The sequence below is a fragment of the Oryzias latipes genome, chromosome 24 (assembly GCF_002234675.1).
Source record: "Oryzias latipes chromosome 24, ASM223467v1".
In the NCBI taxonomy this organism is placed as follows: Eukaryota; Metazoa; Chordata; class Actinopteri; order Beloniformes; family Adrianichthyidae; genus Oryzias; species Oryzias latipes.
Window position 1 is genome coordinate 143,807 of NC_019882.2, and position 21,986 is coordinate 165,792.

Consider the following 21,986-nt stretch of genomic DNA (forward strand, 5'->3'; position numbering starts at 1 on the left):
GATAATATAGCAGAGCTCTGGAGACAGCATTACTACACCTTATTCAATGGTGTTAAAGGTGAAGCATTTGAAATGGGAGAAGGAGGGAGTGAAGTTAACATTGGAGTAACCTCCCACCAAGTGTTTGAAGCCATAAATGTGCTCAAGGACAACAAATCGTGTGGCCTAGATCACATCACCAGTGAGCAGCTTAAATATGCCAGCCCGAGGATTTTACCGCTTCTTGCCATTTGTTTTACTGGATTTCTGACTCATGGGGTATTACCTGACTCAATGATGTCTGTATTGTTGGTGCCTGTAATTAAAAACAAAACAGGCAAGCTTGACTCCATAGACAACTATAGACCAATAGCCTTAGCCATTGTTCTCTCACAGGTTTTAGAAAGAATTTTATTACAGACCTTGAGTCTGTAATAAAGCTTATTATTATTATTATGGTGCAGTACTCTGTCTCATAATCTCACGTGATCGTAATCTGAATCTAGGTCAGCTCTCGTCCATGTTTTCATGTCTACCACCTTGTCTACAGGATCAGTGTCTACAAGTGCCAACCTGGGTCCACCCTTCTACTCTCTGTCCCACTACGCCTGAGCTCCTGCCCTCCAGTCAAGCCACAACTCCGCGTCTCACCACGACTCAGCATCTCGCCAAAAACTCCAAGCTACGTGTCCATACTGGAATGCTACTCACCTATTGGTCCACATTCCATCTCCTTCGTTTCAGCCGTCGAACCCCAAGTTCCTCCGATACTCCTGGACAATAAATCTTTTAAATTCCACTACAAGACTTGCGTCATCTTTCCGGGTTCCAGCATCTGGGTCTGTTTCCGCTCCCCGCAATCATGACAAGGTATGCATTTCATCCCAAATGCACAGCCTGCAGGCGGCAAGACGCTCTGATCCCTTAACCCTTCTGCTATCCTATGGGGTCAAGATGACCATTGACGTGTTCTCCCTACCATAACAAAGGTGGATAAAGGTGAAGAGGATTTCCTGTAATCCATGGACACCAGTCAGGTTCACAAATCATTGAAGAAAAAAGGTTCAACGCACTGTCTAGTGGGTCTAGATGACCCATCTTCCAACGTTAAAGTGCCTAGGATAGCACAAGGGTTAAAAGTGGCCCACCCCCCTCCCCTCCCTGCTGCCTTTACTTTTGCAGACATCTACAGCTAAAGACGAGCCAGTGGATGTAGAACACGAATAAGGCTGATCATTCTTTGGGATTCACTTTCACGTTCCAACCCTCTGAGCCTCCAGGGCGGTTAAACAAAAGGACCAGTTTCAGTTCTTTAAGAGGAACTTTCTTTATTATTTTTTCCTTAACTCCAAAACGGTGACTGATGGCGCTTCACACCCTCACACGTGCTCTCCCCACCCGTTTCAGCACTCACACACACATCCCAAAACGATACCTTTCTTTACACACCTGTTATATATTTTCTGTGGTGTCTTTTAATAATCTGTTTACTGTACTTTAGATCACCTGATCTGTATTGTGCGCTAATACAATTGCAAACACACCACAGCATCAGCGGTGGTGGATGCGCAATGACATTTTATTAGTACAGAAAAAAGGGATGCCCCCGTGGTGGCGCCACTGTAGATAGGAAAATAGGTAGTGGGGATTTTAACTTAAAAATCAAACTATAGTTACAATTTTGGAAACCAAAATCAGTGCGGAGTGATGTACCGGGCAAAGTTCCTCCAGAACCAGCTATTGTATTTAATTATTTCATATTTATTTGAGGGTTGCACGGTGGCGCAGTGATTAGTGCTCTTGCCTCACAGCAAGAAGGCCCCCGTTCAAGTCCTGGCTGGAACAGAACATCAATGGGTGACCTTTCTGTGTGGAGTTTGCATGTTCTGCCCGTGTATGCATGGGTTCTCTCCGGGATCTCCAGCTTCCTCCCACCGTCCAAAAACATGCTTCATAGGTTAATTGGCAACTCTAAATTGTCTATAGGTGTGAGTGTCAGATTGCGTGGGTGTGTGATTGTGGACATTCTACCCTGCGACAGACTGGCGACCTGTCCAGGGTGTCCCCTGCCTTGGCCCACAAGTCGCCGGGATAGGCTCCGTCAGCTCCGTGACCCCGAAAGGAAAAACAGAATAGAAAATGAATGAATGAATATTTATTTGAATAGGGACAGTGCATATTAATGGACATTTCAGTCAGTCAACTCATGCAGAAAAATATTTATTTCACATCTTTTAGTTTTGCTTTTACGTTCTTTGACATTCCTTTAAGTTAACATTTCACATTTTTTCCAAGTTAGCATTTTGCATTCCTCTAAGTTAGCATTTCGTCCTACCCAAGTTAGCATTTCGCATTCCCCAAGTTAGCATTTCGCATTCCCCAAGTTAGCATTTCGCATTCCTCAAAGTAAGAATTTTGCATTCCTCAAAGTTAGCATTTCACATTCCTCTAAGTTAGCAATTCGCATTCCCCAAGTTAGCGTTTCGCATTCCTCAAAGTAAGCATTTTGCATTCCTCAAAGTTAGCATTTCACATTCCTTTAAGTTAGCATTTCGCATTCCTCTAAGTTAGCATTTCGCATTCCCCAAGTTTGCATTTCACATTCCCCAAGTTAGCATTCCTCAAATTTAGCATTTTGCATTCCTCAAAGTTAGCATTTCACATTCCTATACGTTAGCATTTTGCATTCCTCTAAGTTAGCATTTACCCTCCTCTAAGTTAGCATTTCACATTCCTCTAAGTTAGCATTTCACATTCCTCTATGTTAGCATTTACATTCCTCTAAGTTAGCATTTACATTCCCTATAAGTTAGCATTTACATTCCTCTTAGTTGGCATTTCACATTCCTTTATAATTGCCATTTCACATTCTTTTATTTTTGGCATGAGACTCCGTGCAATTCCATAAGAGAAATTTCCATAAACTTTTGGGTAATAACTACCCCTAACGGAGCTCACAGGTGGAAGCCGGGGAGGAGGGTGGGACGAAGAACGCAGTGCTGCAGTTAAGAAGGACGAACAGCTTACACACCTGGACTTAAATAGGACGCTGCACAGGTGAGTTGATTAACTGACCCACCCTAGGGGAGTGACCTAAGTAACCGCCTGCTTGAGATTGACTGCCTAAGGTCGCTCACTTCTGTACTTGTGCCGGGATTAGTTGCAAAGTCAAATATCAAGTGTAGTCCCTGGGCAAGGTGAAGGTTTGCCAACAATAAACACCAAAAAGACATAAAGCATACAGTAAAAATGAGAAATATAAAAGTCTTTAAGAGTTTGATGGTTAAACAGAGTCGTCTCTTTTAAAATGATAAATTATAATAATAAAACAGTCAAAATGTGAGATACGTCCAAACCTGACACAATATTTACATTTGCATCATCATCATCATCTTCATCCAGTTTAGGAAGCTGAGCATGGCCTCTTCAAGAGTGTATGCATTGTTGATTCTTCAGTGTAGTCATAGTTGGACACTTGAGGGGTACAACTGTTCCAGATGTTACTGTCCTTCACAGAGAGAACTGATGTTCGGTACGCTTCTTGGGCTCCACACAGACCTACTGGGTGCTCCAACTCTAGATTTCCACTGTATATTCCTACCTGTAATGGAGCGGTCGCAAGTCCATGAAAGAGTTTGTATATTGTACATGCAAATGTGAAGTATTTAAACATTTCAAATTTCACATAAATATGAGTTAAACAGTGGTGATATGAAATTGTTTTTTGGCAAATATTTTCAATGCCCATTTGTATAAAAATACAGTTTGAGAGTTGTGTTACTAGTGATTGTCCAGTGATTGTTTTACTTTTCTAATTTGTTTTTAAAAAAAGTGTATCACATGTTTACAGTTGATCACATGTTTGCAGTGGATCACATGGCACTTTCATAGCTGTATTTATTTATAATGTGATAAGTAAAGTAAATGTCCTCATCGTGGGATAAATAAAGTCATCTAATGTAATCTAATGATTCCCCTTCTACAACAGCATAATGTCTGAGGTCTTGCACATACGAGCTATTTTGGCGGCCACACATGAGGACATTTAACAGCTGTTTCCATTCAATGAACAGAAATCTGGCTGACTTTCCTGATTTGGCTGCGTGTCTCTTCAGACCACTTGTCCTGGAATCACTGCTGTACTTCACTGTGATAAGTCATGTTTTAAAAGCTGCATATGGCGTGGTATCATCCCACTTAACTCTCATGAAACTCTTTAAAAACTCTCCTATAAGCTCTTTGAACAGAGGTGAACCTAAATAACACACTGTTGAAACCACAGCTCTTTGACCATTTACACAATGTGAATCAGCTAATTCTGACATGGAGATAAGCAGTTTTCCAATTAGCTTTGCGTTGCGCAAACAGATGAGCTTTGAGGTTCACCTTAAATACAGAAAAAGAATCAATATTTCAGATGTTGAATGAGAGCAAGTTCCTAAATTAGGGTTAGGAAGAAAGATCTGCTTCCCATGTCAGGCCACTCCCTGGGATACCAGAACACTTACAAGCAAACCACAAATGGGAGTTCTTAATCTTCTGCTAATCCCGCTGTTGGCTGGTTTATAAACCAAATCCGGGTCTTCAATCTTTAAACACAAATATCTTGTATGCCTTAAAACCGCAACCAAATGGGTTACAAATGGGACTAGAACGGGCTGGGTTAGATCCACACCTTAGATCTTGGTTTCAATTCAAGCTGGGCAACCATCACTGCAGACCAGACCATCTCTATCAGAGACAGCCAAATGTTCTAACAGAACTTCAACTGGTGAGTGTTGCCACCTAAATTTGAACAGAAAAAAACCCAATAGTCTGTGTTGCGGCTGGGTAGCTCAGTTGGTAAGGTGCACGGCTACCATGCAGGAATCCAGGGTTCAATCCCCAGAGGGGGATAAACAATGGTACTGGGTCAAGTGAGGGTCCTTAGGCAAGCCCCTTAACACTACTGCCTCCTGAGCGCAGTTAAGCTGCAGCTCACCGCTCCCCCAGGGGATGGGTCAAATGAAGAGAAGAATTTCCCCATTGAGGGATCAATAAAGTACCAATTATTATTATTATTATTATTATTAAGATGCAGATCTACAATGATTTTTTAAAACTTAAAACCAGAACAGTTTGGGATCCACTACCCAAACCAAATGGACAGTTGGGCAGACATTTAAGATTTTTAAAAAGACAGATTCCAGCATACTTTCAAAAGTATTTATTGAGTTAATTTTCAACAAAATGACATTTAACTATGATCAGATTTAATTACAAAGTACAGGGTAAACCTGTACATTGTTTTTTTCATCTGCATTTATGTTTTAATCAAACTGATGTTTCATTCATCTGATCCCTCAGAACTGCGGCCTTTTCCAGCTCTTCTGTTAGAACCACATCCCTTGGATCAATCCTGCAGGAAAGAAAGAGCATCAGGAAATATGTTGACACAAATGAAGATGTGAAAACTATTTTGTCAGTGTTCCATCATTCCTATACATGTGGAGTAATGAGCTGTGAGATAGTAAAAATTAGTTCTTGAAAGGTATAGGACAACTTCTAAAGATAGACTCCACCATCTTTGTTTGATCCTTTATTTGTAGAGCTGAAAACCAAAGCATGTTTACACTGACCTGAAGTCTAATTATACTCAAGTTGTTCGAATGCACGTTTGTTCAGATGCTGCTGCTGCTGCTGATCAACCAGCTGCTGCTGCTGCTGCTCGGCTGGTTGCTGCTGTTGCTGATCGGCCGGTTGCTGCTGCACAGCCGGTTGCTTCACACCTCTTTTTTTTGACAGTAGACTGATGGAAGGAAAGTAGTTTAGATTTTAAAAGCACAAAAATAAAAGTCCTGTAAAAGTTGGCATTGTAAGAGCAAAAAGTTGTCAATACCCATGGATGACCTTGAAGCCATGTCGCACCCCTTCAAAAATCCTTCCCCAAATACCCTCTGCAGGTTGAGCCATCAAGACCACCATGGACAGCACAAGAAAGATGGCGGTGCACTTCATACTGAGGAAAGAGACCACCAAAAAGATAATAATTTTCTTTAAACACTCACTTTTAATGTCTGTCTATTGGGGTATTTGAGAAAAGTCCTACTTTGACTTTGAAACCTAGTCACAACAAACCTCTACAGCTCTCTGATGTATTGTGATCAATAATTTCTACCATTATATGATGGATGACATTAACAGACTCAAGTTAACCACAATCATCATTGAAAGACCATCAAGTTATGGATCTTACCTTTTCACTTTGTCCGAGTACAGCAGCAGATCTGAAACTGGAGTATCACACCGAGTAGACGTGTTGTTGTCCGGACTGTTGCAGTTGTTTATATAGGTTTGATTGTTGTGAAACCATCTACAATGTGTATGCAGATGTTTGTACTGATTATTGTCAGTCTGATCTAAATCATGCAATCACATGATAAAATGATAAGGTATTTCCATTAAGCTCCAACAGTGGCGACTCCATTTCTTTCATGAGTTAAGGTTCTACTTTTACTACTTTACTTCGATATTGCTCTGAGTTCCTGTCATTTCTCTGCCGTTCCTAAATTGTTCTTGTTTTTCTACAATTTATTTATTTTGTTCTATTCTTCCCCCTTTAACTTATCTCCTTTTCTTGCTTGTCATGTGCTGTTTGTCTTGCTTTTAATCTTTCAGATGTTTTGACATCACCAATATCATGAATCAAAATTTTATACATGTTTAGTTTTAGTTTTTCTTTTTCTAAAAAAAAACGATTCGTTAGTGTATGCAGACAATGTTTATTAACAGGCCGACTCAATACCAGTTCAACAAATTTCAGAAGACTGAGATGAAAGAGAACATGAAAGACACCCATTCATCCATCCTCAGAACCCCTTAATCCCCATCAGGACCACAGTGCTGCTGGAGCCTATCCTATCCACTTTTGGGTGAAGGCGGGGTACATCCTGGACAGGTAGCCAACCTGTTGCAGGGCACACAATCACACATTGATATGCACACATTGAGACAGTTTCAGAGATGTCAAGTTACCTATTAAGAGTTTTTTTAAACTGTGGGAGAACGCCAGAGAAACCCCACACATGCAAACTCCAAACAAAAAGGACCCAGGGGTCCAGGGAGGCAAATAAAATCAAAATAAAATTAGAGATTCTTTTTTTTTTATTGTCGTCTTGATCAAAGCTTTGTTGTCAATCTCTACAATGTTTTCACATACAAGGGAATTTCTCTTCAAACTGAAGTCTAAACGGGGGCATCTAACTTTAAAATACAAAATAAAATAGAATAAGATGAAAAAATAGAGTTTAGTTTGTTTAGTTCTTCATTTTTTACAGCACCAGTGAACTGGTGAAGGTGCAGTTCAGTGCTGATGAGGTAGAGTTCAGCAGAGCCGGGGGGCAACGGGGCAACAGGAGGGGAGGGGGGGCAGGGCTGGGAGAGAGTTCAGCGGCGATGGTGTTGAATGCTGAACTGAAGTCGATGAACAGCATCCTGACATATGAGTCCTCATTCTCCAGGTGGGTGAGTGCGGAGTGAACAGCAGTTGAGATGGCGTCCTCTGTTGAACGGTTGGAGCGATAGGCAAACTGAAATGGGTCCAGGGAGGGGGGCAGGACAGACTTGATGTGCCAAATGACCAGTCGTTTGAAGCTCTTCATGATGATGGGGGTCAGAGCAACCGGACGGTAGTCGTTAAAGCAGGAGGGAGATGGCTTTTTTGGGACGGGTATGATGGTGGTCGCTTTGAAGCATGTGGGGATGACAGCCTGACTCAGGGAGATGTGGAAAATGTCTGTGAAGACATCGACCAGTTCCCCCCCAAAGTCTCTCAGCAGACCTGGGGCTTTTCGTGCATTGATCCTACTGAGGGATCTCCTCACGCTGTCTGAAGACAGCGACAGCACCTGGTCACCAGGAGAGGGTGGAGTTTTCTGGGCCGTCGTGCTGTTCATTGCCTCGAAGCGAGCGTAGAGGAGTTCAGATCGTTCAGCAGGGAGATGGAGCTGTCACATGTCTGTGGTGGAGGTTTGTAGTCTGTGATGGTTCGAAGTCCACGCCACAGGCTCTGAGTGTCTCTGCTGTCGCTGAAGTGATGAGCGATCTTCCTGGAGTATTGTCCCTTGGCTTCCCTGATGCCGCGGGACAGGTTGGCCCTAGCTGTCCTCAAGGCCCCCTCATCTCCAGCTCTGATGGCAGCATTAGGAACCTTCAGGAGTCTGTAGACCTCTCCTGTTAGCAACTGCTTCTGATTTGCCCGGACTGTGATGGCCTTAGTTACTGTGACATCATCAACACACTTGGCGATGTAGGCAGTGACAGTCTGAGTACTCCTGGAGGTCTGTGGTGTTGTTGTTTGTTGCAGCCTGCTTGAACATCACTGCGCAAAAGACCCCAGAATCAGGACATATATTTGTCTGGATATCCTCAGAAAAACCCCACATCTGGTGATATCTACGGTGGATACTCTCCGGACATGACATGTTTCTAAGTTCATGTCCTGAGCATATCAACTCCGAGTATGGGACACTTTTATTCTGATAGAATCTGGAGAGGAGATTCTCTCCAGATATGAGATGCGTCACTAGTGATATCCAGATATTTCCAGATTCTATCCATGTCAAATCTGTTGATATCTGATGTCCGTATACTAGTCATGTCTGAAGTTACGATTTGGAACATATGGCCATCAGGCATATCTGAAGAACCAACACCAGTGATTTCCGAGTTCAGGATATTTCCAGATTTTATCCATGTCATATCTGTTGATATCTGATGTCCGTATACTAGTCATATCTGAAGTTAGGATTTGGAACATATGGCCAGCAGGCATATCTGAAGAACAAACACTAGTGACACTGAGTCAGGATATTTCAAGATACCAGTCATCTCAAAATATATAATAAATAAAAGGTGACAGAAAACCAGTATTACTAAAAAATATTTTATTAAAAAATAAATAAATAAGTCAAACAACATAGACAAACATGAATCCTTTTTTTCTCTTCTGCCAGATAGCAGCTCTTGACTGGTGGTGGGTTTCTTTCAGTAAAGGCAGCTGAGTGTGTCGTGCGTAATTTTGGCTCAATTCCACCCTTCCAGTTTTCATCCCAGGCTTTATGGCATTTCAGCATCACCATGGTTAGCCTAGTGGAGCGCCACTTTGGCGAGGCTTGATAATAAGATGGTTTGTCCTCGTCACTTTCCTCATCGCTGACATAGTTTGCATTGGCTCCTTTTATAAATGACAGATCCTGTTGATTGAGAATCTTCTCAGCAATTTTGACCCTCTTTTTGAAGAGCTGTGGACCAACAGGAAAGGAAAATATTATTTTAATTAGAGGAAACAACATACACACAGTTCAACTGGACCATGCATGACCTGAGTACATGAAACAAGGTCACAAATAGGACAACTCACCCGATCATGCTGACTGGTCCTCCTTGCTTCTATCTCCATTCTCTCTCTTTGCACTTGAGACTGTCAGTAGCTCGATTACAAGCTCCTAGTTGATGGAAATATGAAATGTACAGAAGATGAGGTCAAAATATTGCAAACATGTTTCCAAAGTGGAATATTCAAAATGTGCCATGCAGACTGTCACAGTGGCTTATCTTAAATATCCATTGTCAATGCTATATCGTTATTGCAACTTAGTGTTTGGTCTTAAGACATTGAAACACTAAATTAACTGTCTCTCACACTAATACAATTGCAATCCTATTCAAAAAATATCTGAAAAGAAAGTAACACTGAATACTTGACATTGAGTCTCTCACATTATCTCTAACTTATGGCGAGTTGTGTAAATTGGAAACTCCAATTTGGTTCCACATCTTTCACTGCTGCCGTAATCTCCTCATTGTGTGGTGTTCTGAAGCTAAAGAAAAGACAATAATTTATAACTGACTGGAGTTCTTGTCAAGTTTCCTAAAACAATAGTGAGAAAGAAACATACTTGTCATCTGCTCGGACCTTCCACTGGAGCTGCTCTCCGAGGTTCTTGTGTTTGTGATGGACAAGAATCTGAAAGAAAGAAGAAGTCTGTTAGGTTACAGTAAAATTGCTGTTCTGGCCAATGTTCCACAATACGGGCACCTGCCCAACACAAAACCCCCCAGCGGCCGAGTGGCAAACTCAAGAACACATGTAGCTTATAACCCCAAAGGAAGATCCGCCAACGTTTTCCGACCACGGTCAGAAAGAGAAAAGTCATCGCAGGAAAGGTTCAACATAGGCTAAACATGAACAACCTTTTTTAAAGTGCAAAAAAAAAAGTGAACACGTGTTTGTCTGTTGGCTGCTTTAGTGAATCGTGCTGCTGCTTTTATTTGTCCTTCTTACAAGTCCACCGTGTCAGCTGTCAGTGAGGATCTTAACGGGGTGACGATGTTTCCTGCCGCGCTGGATTCACGATCCCATGGAGAGCTCGTAGCGCATTTAGACGTATTTTCCTGCCACTTTTGACAGAAGCGCAGAGACATCGGGGCGCCTGCGCTCCACCCTCGCCCCGCAGGCTCCTCGCCTCTCCTTTCCCTCCTCCGTTTGGACGGTCGGACCCTGTGCGGTTCGGGCGCAGCTGCCAGTGGACCCTCGTGTCTCCGTGCTGCCCGCGCTAAACAGGCCCCATGGCGGTGGGGGGCGACGTCTGCCGCTCCAGCGGGGGAATCGGGAGGGAGGAGTGACGCCGCGGCCGCCCAACACGTAGAACCTGAAAGAAACCTAATTGACATAGTGCCCAGGGTGTCCAACATTTGTCCATAACAGCACGAGAATACACAATAATTAGCAAAGATGAATATGTTTATAGTTCAAATCGCACACTATATGCAGTACTGTAACTTCAAATAAATAAATAAAAAGTGTGGGTGATGCCGTTTTACGGTCTGAAACCGAATCCCAGGAGAAGCTACTAGGCTGCGTGGATGATCCATACGGATCACAGGCCCCGGTCCTGCACAGACATGTGCCGCGGACCCCCCCCCCCCATGTTTATTCTTTTTTTCCGTCTTCATCTTCGGACCTACCACTCCGTGCCGCCATTCTTTTTAAAAAGATTGCGTCATGGCGGCCCGGAGCGCTGTAACTCGACAGCTGATTGGTCACGTTCTGTAACGCGACCAATCAAATTTCACTTTACTGGAGCTCGGGTAGCACGTCACGGTTGTTCGTTCTCCTCGTGTAATTTTGCGGCTTCGAAACTACTGAAGACGTTTTTTCCCGGCAGTATTTGGAGAAAAGGCTAGAGTGTGACCCAAAATTCTTTGATGAATAAAATAAAAATGAAAGAAGTTTCTTTTAAAATCATTCACAAAATTTACCCCACTAATCAATTCATGCTAAGATACATTAAAAATTTATCCTAACTGTGTCTTTTGCAAAGAACATCCAAAAGCAATTAATCAACTTCTTTGGAATTGTACTGAAATTAGAATTTTTTGGAAGAAGTGTTTACATTTTATCAGTAATCATATTCACCCCAACTTCACTCTGAAATTTGAATATATAATTTTTGGCTTTCATAATAAAAACTTGGACTCAAATAAAAACTGATAATTAATATAATTATTATATTTGGCAAATTGTATATTCATAAATGCTCATTTTATTCATCTTCTACCCCCCCCCCCCCCCCCCCCATGTTAATCAAACAAATTGAAATGTATCTCAGTAAAATCTGTAAAAGCCTTAAGAAAGCTGTATGTTTGTATGAAAGTTGTGGAAACCTGAATGTTTTCGTGAAAAATGCATGTAACATGTTTGCTCTCCTGGCTGTATTTACATTTTGTACAATAAAGTTAAAAAATATAAACTGTCTTCACCCACTCCCTGAAAACATTTAAGCCACTAAACAGAGCAGCAGTTATCATTGATTTCTTACCAAAAACGATCCTAAAGTTTTTTAAAAGGTTTCTTATGTTTTTTTTTTATTGGTATAATATGAGATACTGTTTTACAAAACATCACAAAAGACTTTCCTGCCGCTTGATACATGCTCAGGAAGAAATTGGCTGTTGAAAATGACAAAATTTGTTGTATGCCCGAAGTGCCAATGTATTTATTACCTTTGATGAAGCAATGAGGATATTACTGTATATCTTAATCAAACTTGGGTTGACTTGTCAATACTTTTCACACCTGTTTTTAAAAATGTGTGGGAAAATATAAGTGCAGAGCAAACTCAGCTTAACAGATCAGATGTGTAATTCAAATTTGTCATAAACAATATATATCTGGAAAAATATATGTGCTTTTGAAGTATCTTTTGCACATAAATTGCTAGGCAAGGCACTTATCAAACAAGTGATACATATAATATCCAGAGACAATACATGTCCTAATGCAGTATCGCCTTTGCACATATCACAAAATACGGTGTAGGTACCATAACCTTTCGGCCTGGAACTTACGTTCTGGGTCCTTTCGACTGAGTATAACGTCACACTACGGTAACCCCACTTGGACAAACTATGTAGCGTCGACATCTGCTTGGGCTCTACGTATTTTCATTTCACGTTCCCTTTTGTAACCTAAAGGAGTTTTCCCTCTTAAATTGTGTCTGACATTCTTTGTCATTTTTATGAAGACATGTTTTCACAATCTGCTCGTTACTCCAGTTTAAGTTCAGCCGTGGCTGAAATTTTTGTCAGCACGGCTAAATGTTGCCCTTCCGGGTCTGTTCTGTCAATAATAAAGCAATGGGTGCACAGATTAAAAAAACTATAAGAGAACATGAATTCAATAATAATCATAACAATAATAAAGGCACGTTTTGAATACAATCTCGCTCTATCTCGCAGCTCTGTTCCATTGCAACAGACGTCATAATATTTTCTTCTATGGTAGTATCGTAAATTGGCCAGACCAATCACTGTCTGACACGTCATCAGACCAACGTACAGCCAATCACATAGTGTGAAGTCAGCACTAGTCGAAGGACCCCGAACGGAAGTTCCAGGCCGAACGGTTACGGTACCTACAGCGGCAATGGTAACTACGGAGGATATGCACCAGAAATGCCTCAACACTTAGATAAGTATACATTACAGATACTACAGGATATTTACCTTCTTCAGTATCTTTACTCCGGATATTTCCAGATTTGACTTCAGGTCATATTCGGAACATGGATATGACCAAAATAAGACACAACCAGTATCTTCTTCCCAGATATCTTCAGATATGCTGCATGTCTGGATATGCACCAGAAATGCCTCAACACTTAGATAAGTATACACTACAGATACTACAGGATATTTAACTTCTTCAGTATGTAGCACCTTTGTCACCGGAAGCTACCAATTGATATGAATAAGCAGCTTAATGGCTAATGGGCTAGAGATCAGAGGTCTAGTTATCGTCTCAAGGAGGGAGGGGCAGGAGACTGGAATTGTTCATGGATTAGCACCTTTAATGATTTGTGCAGATGATTTACAGTGATAAATAGTGAAACACAGAATGGCCATTCAAACATATATATACAAAAGCACTTCAAGAAGTAAACATTATCATTATTATACTCTTGTTAAGATAGCCTTTGTCAGAGGGGAAGAGTCCAGTTTCTCTTTAACTGCACCACAGAAAGAAAATGTTCAAAAAAGACTCGCCACCGTTCAGAGGATGTCCATAGTGGCTCAAGGAAGCCGTTGCGGTGGGGAGAGTCAAATGAAGGTCTGTCGGACCGTTCAGGGAAACAGCAGAAAACTGTGCTTTGACTTATGAGGGAAAGACAAGAAGAAACAAAAACCCTCTACCGGCCCGGAGGGAGGACGCGGCTCTTCTTAGTGTTCAGATTCCAAGGTCTAGCTCGCCACCTGGACCCGGCCTGGATAACAGGACCAAAGCCACAGGAAATCGCGTGTTAACACATGTCAAAAACAATATAAAACATCATAACATATAGTGTGCACACAAAAATCATAAACACAGCACTAGCTGTGCTACATTCATGTAAAGACAAAGACAAAACATTAAACATATTAACATAACATATACCCACACTGAATGTACAATATTCGGGTCATACTATGAGTCATTATGCTTGGATATGATAGGTAACATTTAACGTTAACCACATCTGATACACAGTAGCAGCTAAAGCTACGTTAGCAAACAAATAGACAACTCACCAGATTCCGCCAACCACATATTACCAACGCTTTTATGTATGGTAGAACTGTGGACCGGATAGAGGGCTCCTATGACAACATTTTACCACATTAATCACTTAGCGGAAAATGGTGGTTAACGAGATATAAATTCCGACCGATACCGTACCGCTCATGTAGCTTCCCCGCCGCGTCTTAAACCATTGATTCCCTGCACCCTAATAAGCGTACGCGACTAGTCGCGCCGTATCACGTGATGTCCTGATGACACGAGAAGCTTGGCCGTGATTGGCCAACTAGCTCACGTGAGGGAGTGACGTCGAAGGGGAAACAGAAGGTGACGAGAAATGCGCAGAAAGGAAACTAACAGACGGTTAAGGCAAAACAAAGTAGGTAAAACCACCTGGGCTACACCCACCCCCCTTAAAGTCCATGCCGCTCCGGTGAATGCTAGATGACGTCGACGTGGCCATAGGGGCTGGGCGCAGGTGTATGGAAAGCATCAGCCAGACTATGCAAAAGCGTCTGCACCACAGAAACAAGCGGCTGACCCAAAGCGGAATACTGCAAACGGGCAGGCTGGTGTCTGATCCTTGTGGGTCGCTGAACGGGCCCACTGGATGCCAGCCTGGCATCCTCACTTGTACTGTCTGGAACAGAGGCGGGAGCTATAGCTAAATCAGGCTCAGCAACTGCCGAAAAGGGTGATGTCCCTGCCAGGTGACCATCCTGGACAGAATCAGTGGGGCTTTCACTGGGTCCCGATTCCTCTTCAAGCTCCCCAGAGGCATTAGAGACATCCTCCTGCTCCCCCACATGGAATGAAGGAGGTTCAAAGGCAACAGCCTCCTCAGGTGACCCTCTAACTGGCAAATCCCCCTCAGGTAGGAAGGCAGAGTCAGGCATTGCAGCATTACCGGTTGCTGGTGTGATCGGACGAGTGCCAGTGACATAAAATGTCTCAGGCTGGGGGGATGACACATAAGGAACTCTCCCCTCTTCTTCATCGCTTCGATACCCATCCATAACCCCATCAAACTTTCCCCGACTCCGGGTTCGGGGTCGGCTCACAACAGCAACAGGCGACACACATGGTTCCTCAGGTAAAAACCCACACGGAAGTAGGAGATCTCTGTGGAGGGTCCTGGTTCGACTTGAAGGATCCGTTTCAGGTCGCACAGTGTAGACAGGGAGATCTCCAACCTGATCCACAACAACATAAACACACTCCTCCCATACGTCCTTTAGCTTGTGTTTACCCCGAGAGTGCACATTTCGGACGAGCACTCGATCCCCCGCCTCAAGGAGAGATGGTCTGACCCGTCGGTCAAAGCGGTCTTTGTTCCTAACAGCTGATTTTGCTGCTGATTTGGACGCCAGCTGGTAACTCTCCTCGAGCCGAGAGCGCAGATTCTGCACATATTGGGAGTGCGAGGTTGATGGCGTGTCGCGAACGGGAAGGCCAAAGGCTAAGTCAATGGGCAACCGTGGAGAGCGACCAAACATGAGTTCATAAGGAGTGTAGCCAGTGACTTCATTTCTGGTGCAGTTGTAGGCATGCACCAGCGGCTTAACATACTCCTTCCACCTCCTCTTCTGCTCTGGCTCCAGAGTACCAAGCATACTCAACAATGTCCGATTGAACCTCTCTACAGGATTCCCACGAGGATGGTATGGCGTGGTCCGTGATTTCTCTATGCCAGCAATGACACAGAGTTCTTTAACAAGGTGGGATTCAAAGTCTGGACCTTGATCAGTGTGCAAACGCTCTGGAACGCCGTAGTGCACAATAAAGTTCTCCCATAGACACTTAGCAACAGTCTTTGCTCTTTGATTAGCAGTTGGAATAGCTATGGCATACTTTGTGAAATGATCTGTTAGGACCAGAATGTCTTTGGTGTTACTTAGGTCCGGCTCAAGCGACAAAAAGTCCATGCACAATAGTTCTAACGGACGACTGGTTCTGATATTTACCAGAGGTGCGGCTCGTTCTGGTGGTGCCTTCCGTCGAATGCAGCGGTTGCAGGTCTTTACTTTCTGATCCACATCGACTGCCATTCGTGGCCAGAAGAATCGTGATCGCACCAGGTCGAGGGTCCTCTCGATCCCCGGATGGCCCATATCGTCATGGAGGCTGGTAAGGACCATGGGTCGCGACTCCTCCGGTAACACTAGCTGAAACGAGGCACGTTCTCCGTCCCGTCGTTTCCGGTACAGGAGGCCATCTTGGAGCTCGAGTCGGTTCCACTCCCTTAACAAAAGAGAAACGTCAGGCAATTCTTTTCGGACAGTAGGAGGAACTTTCTCACCAGTCTCGAGTTGGTGGATTATCTCTCGTAGGCTGGGATCTTCCCTCTGCTTCTCCCGGAGGTCAGAGTGGGACAGTGAAGACACAACTGGTAGCCCTAGAGGAAACTCGTCCACGTAGCTGTCAGGAATGGCTGTGATGGACGCGCTCAATGACTCAACCATGGTGACGCAGTTGGATGGAGAATCTCTCAACAGACTACTGTGACAAATGGCAGCCACAGCGTCTGAATCAAGCTGAACTGCAGTGCCTACATGGTCACGGGTGAACTGTTTGACCATGTCCCACTCTCTCTGGCCATACACATCAGATGGTTGCTGAAGGGGCTTACGGGAGAGAAAATCAGCATCTTTATTCCTATGCCCTGCTCGATACTGGAGCTTGAAATCATACGTAGACAGTGCAGCAAGCCATCTATGACTGGCTGCATCGAGCCTGGCAGACGTCAAGATGTATGTCAGGGGATTATTGTCCGTGATCACCATGAAGCTGGAGCCATACAAATAATCATGGAATTTTTCAGTGACGCTCCACTTCAACGCCAGAAATTCCAGTTTATGAGCTGGATATCGGGACTCACTTGCAGACAGCCCCCGGCTGGCATACGCTATAACACGTAGCTGTCCGTTTTGCTCCTGATATAGTGCAGCCCCAAGGCCTATGGTGCTGGCGTCGGTGTGCAGGACGTAGGTTTTCTTGGGATTGGCAAATCCAAGCACCGGTGCTGTTGTAAGTCGGTCAATCAGTGTTTCGAAGGCGTGTTGGCACTCAGGTGTCCAACGATCATTGAATGGTTGTTTAGCGTGACTAGGCGAAGGAGCAGATTCCTTAGGCTGACGGTGCTTCAAGCTATGGCCCCTAGTCAAGTCGTTTAGGGGTTTAGCAATAGCAGCATAGCCCTGGATAAATCTCCGATAATAACCAGCAAACCCTAGAAACGATCTTAATTCCTTTAATGTTTGCGGAATTGGCCAGGATTTGAGAGCATCTATCTTCTCTGGATCAGTCTCCACACCCCGCTCGGAAACAATATGACCGAGATAGCGCACAGAAGTTTGAAAGAGCTTGCACTTCTCAAGGGATAACTTCAGGCCATAATCTTTCAGGCGGTGAAGTACCCTCATGAGACGGTCTTCATGTTCTTCGAGGGTGTCGGAGAATATGATAAGATCGTCCAGGAAAACGAGGACTTCTTTCAGGTGAAGGTCTCCCATACACCTCTCCATAAGCCGTTGGAACGTGCTGGGCGCATTCGTGACACCCTGCGGCATCCGGTTGAATTCCCAGAAGCCAAGTGGAGTCACGAAAGCCGTCTTAGGTTTATCTTCCTCCGCCATTTATATCTGATAGTATCCTGACTTGAGGTCAAGGACACTGAACCAGCGGGAACCTGTGAGTGCTGAAAATGACTCTTCCAAATTTGGGAGTGCGTAAGCGTCTTTAATAGTGTGGAGGTTCAGCTTACGGTAATCAATACACAGCCTCACATCTCCGTTCTTCTTTCGGACTACCACAATGGGTGACGAAAAAGGGGATTCTGATTCTCTTATGACTCCTGCCTCCAACAGGTCACACAGATGGTTGCGGACAGCCTCGATGTCCCGAGGATGAATCGGTCTAGCCCGATGTTTAAATGGAGTCTCGTCGTGAAGGCGGATATGATGTTTGACTTTATCCGTTCGACCGAAGTCAAGGTCATGATGCGAGAATACCTCAGGAATCTGCTTCAGCTTAGCGATGACTCGGTCTTTCCACTCAGATGGTATTGGAGAATCTCCGAAATCAAATTTCAGCTGATCAGGTTCCTGGTTTACGTTGATGGAAACACGCTGAGACGGGACCAATGGAGATACGGTGAACTCTGCAAGGGTAGACAGTGGCATGAGTGTAATTGCTTTCTCTGATTCATTAGTAATTATAGTTGGAAGCTTGTAAGGTGAGTGAGTTGGTAATGTTACCAAACAGCTCTTTACACAAAGTCCTCCAGGTAGTGGTGTGGCTGGTTGCTCCAATAAAACGCTCTTACCAATGGGTGGAGGATAAGCACGGATAAGACCTTCCACAACCATGGTGTGGCCAGCTGGAATTAGGACGGGCGTCTTACCGGCCAATGTCACCACATTGTCGCTGGCCCCTTGAGTTCTCTGGCTCTGGAGCTGCAGTAACTCAAGCAGTGCTTTATAACCACTCTGAGATGGTGTGTAGTCGGGAGTACTCACTCTTCCGATGCTGCTCGTAAAGCGGCTCCAAGGTGTTCATCCCTATCAGGATCTGGGAGTGACCCCCTGGTCTGACATCGGGAACGATCAAGGCAAGGGTGTGTACGCCAACATCTACACCAACAAAGTCTTTTGGAAAAACAACTGTTATCTCAATATACCCTAAATATGGTACCTCTTGTCCAGCAGCTCCCTCAACCTGTAGCAGTTCATGTATTGGTTTCACCGGCTGGGCTGAGAAATGCTGGTTATAACATGAGACAGGTATGGTCGTGACTTGGGATCCAGTGTCTAGCAAACACCAGAACGGGATACCAGCGATGGTAACTTGGGCTGTACATCTGGATCCAATCAACCCTCTCGGCAGACGAGTCTTTTCAGTTGAAGTGGAATGCGACGCTGTGCGGCATTTCACTTTAGACTGCTTATCGGGACATGGTTGGTCCTCCGCAGTTCCTGTTTGTCCCTCAACAGGAACTCGCACTAGTTTAAAGACGAGTTTCTGTGGGGTTTTTGCTGCCGCTTCTGCTTTTCTGAAAACCGTTTCTTTTTCATAGCCACGAGCGTTGGATTGGGATCGTTGTTGCAGTCGGGTCTTATATGTCCATCTTCACCGCAGTTGTAGCAGTAACCTGGCTTAGGCCCTGCGGATGATGATTTGTGGGGGGTGCGGATCGGCTTACTGTTTTTGGCAGGAACAGACGGGTAGGTTGCAGATTGGTTTCGGCTGGTTCGCCCGGCTGTAAGAGTCAGTAGCTGCCTCTGTATGTCAGCTAGTTGCTGGGCAAGCTGTTGCGTGATGTTGGTTAGTGCGTCAACCTTTTCTTCTTCGGGAGTGTAGGCGTATTGAGCAAGCGCCCCGGCCCTGGCTTTTGAACCGAGGTGCTGCTTCATACGCTGAGCTTTGGAAGCTTCTCTGTCTTCCTCAGTTCGGAGCAACAACAAGAAGTCAGAAAAAGATGGTGGGTTAGACTTGCGTTGTTTTAATTGCAGTTCAGAAATAAGATTGTTGTCCCAACACCCCCGACAAAACTGGTTAAGAAGGTGTCGATCCACATCAGTGGCTTTCACTCCTCCCCTCTTCAAAGCTGCAACGAGTGCAATTTGTAGACGTTGCAAATACGCAGATGGTTTCTCACCAGCGTCCTGAAACAGCTCCATGAACTTCGCATACAGCTCATCTCCATCCTGCACAGCTCCATAGGCCGAGTCCAGGATCTGCAAATAGACTTTGGGTAAGGTGTCTGGCTTTAGATGTTTTACCATGTCTGCCGCCGGTGGGAAAAGGCTTTCAACCAGTCTTCTGGATCTTTGCAAATCAGAAATTGCCGGATCCTGAAGAAGCAGATCGATACTGGAGCGCCATGTCTCATAGTCCGTTTCGTGTGGTGGTCTTGGAGCTCGGCCTGAGAAGGATCGAAGTCTCACAGCAGAGAGATGTATAGCGTTGTCATCATTTTTCATTATGTGTTCAACTACATAACGCTGAACTGTAGGGGGATTCAGATCAGGCATAGGTGGAGTTCCAGACAGCATACCATAATCAGAACGGCTCTGTGATGGTTCCTTCTTTACATCCTGCTTTTCTGCGACTGTTGCACCTTGTGGCCTGAAGGGGATGGTGTTGGGCACCTGCAATGATGCAGCAGCGGGAGGTGAAGATGTCGCACGATCACTTGCTTCTGGCTGGGGCTCCCCAGGTGGTGGTTGACTGAGCTCCCTGATGGACTGGCCTAGCAGAGACATCACCCCTCTGAGGACCTCTGCATAGTCCTGTCCTGTAATTTTAGCCATATGTTGTAATTCATTCAAATACGTATGAGTCTTAACCGTCCCTTCTAATTCTGAACACTCCGCAGACAGATCACAAATGTCATATGTCACCCTTTCACCTTCACATCTGTGCGTATAAGTGTATGGCAAAATCTTTCTCAATTCGGTCAGTGCACTTCCTGACTCAAACTCAACAACAATTGTGTCTGAGAAAACGGAGTCAGGTTCAATAATGGGTTCAACCTTAGAAATTTTCCCATATTGGCCAAGAAAGTCAATGACCCCCTCATCTGCTTCCGCACTCACACTATGTTTAAAAACCACAGAGTTGGGAATCTTTAAGCCATGTTTCATCAGCACATCCATGTTTATGAAAGGGGGGGGGGGGTGATTGAAATGCTACTTCACCATAAACAATACCCAGTCCTGCTCACACTGCCCTCCTAGCTAGCTCGCCAAATTATATGTAGCACCTTTGTCACCGGAAGCTACCAATTGATATGAATAAGCAGCTTAATGGCTAATGGGCTAGAGATCAGAGGTCTAGTTATCGTCTCAAGGAGGGAGGGGCAGGAGACTGGAATTGTTCATGGATTAGCACCTTTAATGATTTGTGCAGATGATTTACAGTGATAAATAGTGAAACACAGAATGGCCATTCAAACATATATATACAAAAGCACTTCAAGAAGTAAACACATCAGCATTACTATACTCTTGTTAAGATAGCCTTTGTCAGAGGGGAAGAGTCCAGTTTCTCTTTAACTGCACCACAGAAAGAAAATGTTCAAAAAAGACTCGCCACCGTTCAGAGGATGTCCATAGTGGCTCAAGGAAGCCGTTGCGGTGGGGAGAGTCAAATGAAGGTCTGTCGGACCGTTCAGGGAAACAGCAGAAAACTGTGCTTTGACTTATGAGGGAAAGACAAGAAGAAACAAAAACCCTCTACCGGCCCGGAGGGAGGACGCGGCTCTTCTTAGTGTTCAGATTCCAAGGTCTAGCTCGCCACCTGGACCCGGCCTGGATAACAGGACCAAAGCCACAGGAAATCGCGTGTTAACACATGTCAAAAACAATATAAAACATCATAACATATAGTGTGCACACAAAAATCATAAACACAGCACTAGCTGTGCTACATTCATGTAAAGACAAAGACAAAACATTAAACATATTAACATAACATATACCCACACTGAATGTACAATATTCGGGTCATACTATGAGTCATTATGCTTGGATATGATAGGTAACATTTAACGTTAACCACATCTGATACACAGTAGCAGCTAAAGCTACATTAGCAAACAAATAGACAACTCACCAGATTCCGCCAACCACATATTACCAACGCTTTTATGTATGGTAGAACTGTGGACCGGATAGAGGGCTCCTATGACAACATTTTACCACATTAATCACTTAGCGGAAAATGGTGGTTAACGAGATGTAAATTCCGACCGATACCGTACCGCTCATGTAGCTTCCCCGCCGCGTCTTAAACCATTGATTCCCTGCACCCTAATAAGCGTACGCGACTAGTCGCGCCGTATCACGTGATGTCCTGATGAAACGAGAAGCTTGGCCGTGATTGGCCAACTAGCTCACGTGAGGGAGTG

The 21,986-nt window shown here is 44.2% G+C and overlaps 1 protein-coding gene across 1 annotated transcript; it reads right to left on the reverse strand.

Moving 5' to 3' along the window:
- Positions 1–19,077: 19,077 nt before the first annotated feature.
- On the reverse strand, positions 19,078–21,908 carry LOC111946305 (paraneoplastic antigen Ma3 homolog). The gene is made up of 2 exons (XM_023953280.1): positions 21,692–21,908; positions 19,078–21,387 (listed from the first exon to the last, which is right to left on the reverse strand). Exon 2 carries the CDS (start codon positions 20,731–20,733, stop codon positions 19,078–19,080), a length of 1,656 nt encoding a protein of 551 aa, XP_023809048.1. The 5' UTR covers positions 20,734–21,387; positions 21,692–21,908.
- Positions 21,909–21,986: the final 78 nt, after the last annotated feature.

Excerpts from the sequence above, each read along its gene's own strand:
- LOC111946305 (XM_023953280.1), bottom strand. The coding sequence starts at position 20,733 with ATGGATGTGCTGATGAAACATGGCTTAAAGATTCCCAACTCTGTGGTT.